The sequence below is a fragment of the Sinocyclocheilus anshuiensis genome, unplaced genomic scaffold (assembly GCF_001515605.1).
Source record: "Sinocyclocheilus anshuiensis isolate Anshui unplaced genomic scaffold, SAMN03320099.WGS_v1.1 scaffold1823, whole genome shotgun sequence".
Taxonomy (NCBI): Eukaryota; Metazoa; Chordata; class Actinopteri; order Cypriniformes; family Cyprinidae; genus Sinocyclocheilus; species Sinocyclocheilus anshuiensis.
In genome coordinates, this window is record NW_015549711.1 from 739287 (window position 1) to 744125 (window position 4839).

The window sequence follows — 4839 nt, forward strand, 5'->3', positions numbered from 1 at the left end:
GTTTTTTTTTTTTTTTTTTTTTTTCCCCAGACTAGTCAAGATGACCTGTTTCTGTTCCCCACTGAAGGCCAGAATGAGGATGGTTTAGGCGGTGCGAACTTGTCTCTTGCTGAGGCCTTGCTTCCCTTGGTTGAGTCCCCATTGCCCCCGATGACGCCCTGGCTCTGCTCCACCCGCTACAAAACAGAACTGTGCAGCCGCTATGCTGAGACTGGTACCTGCAAGTATGCCGAACGCTGCCAGTTCGCCCACGGCCTCCAAGATCTCCACGTACCCTCCCGTCATCCCAAGTACAAAACTGAGCTGTGCCGTACCTACCACACTGCTGGCTACTGTGTCTATGGCACACGGTGTCTCTTCGTGCACAGCCTTAAAGAGAAGAGGCCTGACCGTCAACGGCGCAGGAACGTGCCTTGCCGTACGTTTCGTGCGTTTGGGGTTTGCCCCTTCGGTACCAGATGCCACTTCTTGCATGTTGAGGGTGGTTCAGAATCAGATGGTAGAGAGGAAGAGCGAACCTGCCAACCTTCGTTACCTTCCCAAGAGTGGAAGCCTCTTGGTGCCCTCTGTCGCACCTTCAGCGCTTTTGGTTTCTGTCTCTATGGCACCTGTTGTCGATTCCAACATGGGCTTCCCAACTCAATCAAAGGTGTCAACTCAACCCACACATCCTGGCCTCCTCAGATGACCAATGGGGGATCTCTTTCACCTGCCTCAGGCACGTGCTCTTCACCATCTCCACCGTCCTTGTCCCCTCCGTCTGCGTTTGCTTCGCCGGTGTACCCTGACGGTTCTGGTCCAGTCACACCACCATCGGTAGAAGCAGTAGCCAACAATGCTTTCACCTTCAGCAGCCAACATCTGAATGATCTTCTGCTCCCCCTGGCCCTTCGGCTCCAGCAGCTGGAGAACGCTGCCAATGCTGGTCCTTAAGATGCTCTGGACAAGCCGCTGTCGTGAAGTCTATGGCAAGATGATCCCAGAAGCTAACTGCTGTAAGCTTTAACTGTGACAGTACTGTGCCGAATTTATTTTTAACGTTGTTTTTATTTAGTAGTTGTGTACAGTGTCTCTTTGCAACTTATTTTAACTGCCTTTTGAGACTGATTCTCAAATGTTTTTTATTTTCTTCAAGTCCGTCTTGTACTTCTGAGGCCACTTATTTTTGACTGACTGAATGAAGCCTCTTAAGTGTAAATTGAGACCATTTTACTGGTGTGTGTGTATATGAAGGATTTGACTATGCATGTTTCTAACTTATGGACTTTTAAACAATGACTTTAAATTATTTGAGAAACATCAGCATCCTTTTGCTCTCAATAAAACCTCCTAAAAGGATTTCGTGTGGGTTTTTTTTTTTTTTTTTTTTTTGAATGACTAACTTGACATGATCGTTCCTCGTAAGGCAAACCACATTCTGTTATTGATCGAGGCCATGTCAGATTGATTATTTATTTTTATTTTTATTTTTTGGTGTGGGGTTCAGGGAATCTCACTTTTGATGTACGTCTACGGCTGCTTTTGAGTATTAAGACCCTTCTACACTACAAACAACTATCAATATTAATACAAAAATATAATCTAAAATAGTACCAGAGGATTTAGGGTTTTTCTCCACTACCTGCCAAAGCACATTTGGATTTATAGCGTAACACTGAAGGAAAAACAAGTTGGAGTAAAATAACTTAGTTTTTCATTTTTCTTTGTCTTTCATTACTGATAACGGAAACCATAGATCACTTGGTGAACCGATTCTAAAACGAGTCAATCTCTGAGCCCAGAATACACGCGCATGCGCGGAGTTCAAGCCAATCAGGCGCCTCCCCTGAGTTCACCACCAGTGTGTTGTATAAACAGTCTGGAGAGCTTAGCTGCTTGTGCTAATGTAGGCATATAATGCTGGTAAAGTATGATAAAATAAATGTAACTTGTATACATGAACTGATACGTCGTTAATCGGAAGGTACGGTGCATGTTTTTTTAGCCCCATTTCTGATTACGAGCGTGCTAAGTCAACCTAGCGAGGACAGTTGAAAAGCGGCTAATGCCGCGCAACCTTGTCGCTTTAGCTGTAAATCTTTAATGTTAATTACAGCGTCTTTATTTAGTGATCTCACTATCGTAAAGATGACCGAGAGGGAGGAACGGCGCTTCGCGGAGGTGCCCCGGGAATCCATCAAACTAATGGCCGAGAGCAGCGGAGTAGAGCTCAGCGAGGAGGTGGCAGCTCTGCTGGCGGAGGATGTGTGCTACCGCCTCAGAGAGGCAACACAGGTCACATACGACTTCATGATTTCATCAGATGTATTATAATTACATGCATTGCGTGCTACTGTATGTGGCTGTGTTTTAATGTCCCCTGCAAGCTGTTCTGATGGGTTCTACTGTCTCAGCAAGGCCATTCAAGTCACTTAAATATTCACGACTGTCATTCAGAGGCTTTTACTGATAATTGTACATGCATTGCATGCTCTCATACATGCACCTGTCTTATTTCTTTAAAGCAATAGTAATGTGTGCTGTTATTCCAGATTTCAGATTATAACTGTTATCTGAAATGCATTTCATGCTCTTGTACATGTAGATGTCTTGTTCTTTGTTGTGCTGATGGATACTACTGCATAAGAGATGCATGCTCACACGCACCTATGTATTGCTTTAAAGCTGTGCTGATTTGTGCTACTGCCTTAAAATGTTTCCTGCTTAAGTTTTGTAGATGTTATTTTGCCTGCACGTGTTTATATTCTCCTAAAGCATTTGTAATAAAAGACTTTGTAAAGTGTCAAACATTTTGCCATAAAGGCTGTTCATCTCTTTGTTCCACTACAGAACAGCTCACAGTTCATGAGACATGCAAAGAGAAGGAAGCTGAGCGTGGAAGACTTGAACAGAGCGCTACGGTGGAGCAATACTGAGGTATATATTCGTCATTCTGTTTGAAAGAGTTTTTAATGTTAATTTGCATTGTGTTGTTTGTTACACTTCAACATCTGGAGAACAGCATTACACCTGCTGCATGTATTCTAGACTATTTGCGGCTATGGTGCACAAGATGCCCTACCGTTCCGTCCATTAAAGGAAGGAGAGCTTTTCTTTGTAGAGGATCGGGAGATAAATCTGGTGGAGTTGGCACTTGCTACTAACATCCCCAAAGGCTGTGCAGAGACGATGGTTCGAGGTATGGCGGGTATCATTAGTGTAATGTTTTCAAGTTTACTATCATGCATTTTTAACAAAGACATATCTGCTTTGTGTCATTGGCAGTGCATGTGTCATATCTTGATGGAAAAGGCAATCTGGAACCTCAAGGCACAGGTAAACCTCAAATATCTTAATTTAATTGACTTATCTGATAAAATAAACAAAATAACATACTGTAAGTTTTCAGTAGTTCACCCAGCTCTATTCTGTGTTGGTTTATTTGTGTTGTCTTATTAGTGCCCACTGCTGTTCAGTCTCTATCAGAGGATCTGCTGAAGTATTACCAACAAATAACACGAGCCATTTTAGGAGAGGACCCACATCTCATGAAGGTACTTACATTTTTTTTGAATACTTTATTTATAGGCATTTCTATTAACAGGAAAAAACGAATAATAATAATTGCAACAAAAAGAAACATAAACATCCCAGCATACATTGTCTACACTTTTGAACCTTCTATTCATCAGAGCATCTTGAAAAAATGTAGCACGGTTTCCACAAAAATATTAAGGAGCTCAACTGTTTTCAACATTGATATTAATAAGAAATGTTTCTTGAGCAGCAAATCAGCATATTTTTGTCAGAATTATTTCTGAAAGATCTTGGGACACTGAAGACTGGAGTAACGGCTGTTGAAAATCAGCTTTGCCATCACAGAGATAAATATATTAAAATAAAAATTACTTTGTAAATTATAAAATGTAATAATATTTCACAATATTACTGTTTTTACTGTATTTTTAATTTGAAAAAAGCAGCCCCGATGAGCATAAGAGATGGCATTTAAAACATTATAATAAGCCTTTTTAAAAAATCATACCATCCCAAAACTTTTTAACTGTAGTGTATTTGTTTTATTAATGTGTCTAGTGTTTTCTCTTGCTAGTATAATAATGTTTTTCTTTTTCCATCAGGTGGCTTTGCTAGACCTCCAGTCCAATTCAAAGATCGCTGCCCTCCTGCCTTACTTTGTTTACGTCATCAGTGGGGTAAGTTTGTCCATGGCATACAAAATCAAGTATTTCCTTATATAATAATGACCTTTTTTGTAATTACTGTAAAAATGTGCACCTTGATTCATAATGTATGATTGTCTTTCTTAGGTAAAGTCAGTAAGTCATGATCTGGACCAGTTAAACAGACTCCTACACATGGTGAAGAGTTTGGTGCAGAACCCGTACTTGTACCTGGGCTCATACGTGCGCAGTCTGGTGTCCAGTGTCATGTACTGCATCCTGGAGCCTCTGGCTGCTTCCATCAACCCCCTCAATGACCACTGGACCCTGAGAGACTATGCAGCCCTTCTGCTCAGCCACATCTTCTGGTATTTCTTTAGCATCCTACAGTAAAGTAATACTTGTTAAATTATGAACTTTTATAGTAAGTGTTCTGGTAAGCTGAAACTTTAATCAATTGATCCAGTTCAAACACTAGTCTGACTGATTGTTTTGTTGTTGTTGTTGTTGTTGTTGTTGACGACTTGTAGGACACATTTGTTGTTGTTGTTGTTGTTGTTGTTGTTGTTGTTGTTGTTGTTGTTGTTGTTGTTGTTGTTGTTGTTGTTGTTGTTGTTGTTGTTGTTGTTGTTGTTGTTGTTGTTGTTGTTGTTGTTGTTGTTGTTGTTGTTGTTGACGA

General features: G+C 41.0%; 2 protein-coding genes across 4 annotated transcripts in view; both read left to right on the forward strand.

The window, feature by feature from the left end:
• Positions 1 to 1338, forward strand: part of LOC107660725 (zinc finger protein 36, C3H1 type-like 2) — a 2443-nt gene extending 1105 nt beyond the window's left edge. The window contains exon 2 of the mRNA XM_016450123.1: positions 31 to 1338. Coding sequence (XP_016305609.1) covers positions 31 to 933 — 903 coding nt within the window. The 3' untranslated portion in view covers positions 934 to 1338. The remainder of the gene's footprint in view (positions 1 to 30) is intronic.
• A 488-nt stretch (positions 1339 to 1826) lies between these two features.
• LOC107660726 (TAF6-like RNA polymerase II p300/CBP-associated factor-associated factor 65 kDa subunit 6L) overlaps positions 1827 to 4839 on the forward strand; it is a 7838-nt gene continuing 4825 nt past the window's right edge. The window contains exons 1-8 of one of the 3 annotated variants that reach the window (XM_016450125.1): positions 1827 to 1963; positions 2109 to 2274; positions 2830 to 2916; positions 3028 to 3178; positions 3265 to 3315; positions 3439 to 3533; positions 4119 to 4193; positions 4308 to 4528. In XM_016450125.1, coding sequence (XP_016305611.1) covers positions 2128 to 2274; positions 2830 to 2916; positions 3028 to 3178; positions 3265 to 3315; positions 3439 to 3533; positions 4119 to 4193; positions 4308 to 4528 — 827 coding nt within the window. In that variant the 5' untranslated portion in view covers positions 1827 to 1963; positions 2109 to 2127. Of the gene's footprint in view, positions 2275 to 2829; positions 2917 to 3027; positions 3179 to 3264; positions 3316 to 3438; positions 3534 to 4118; positions 4194 to 4307; positions 4529 to 4839 lie in introns of all 3 variants that reach the window. The other 2 variants (XM_016450126.1, XM_016450124.1) reach the window with 2 other exon arrangements.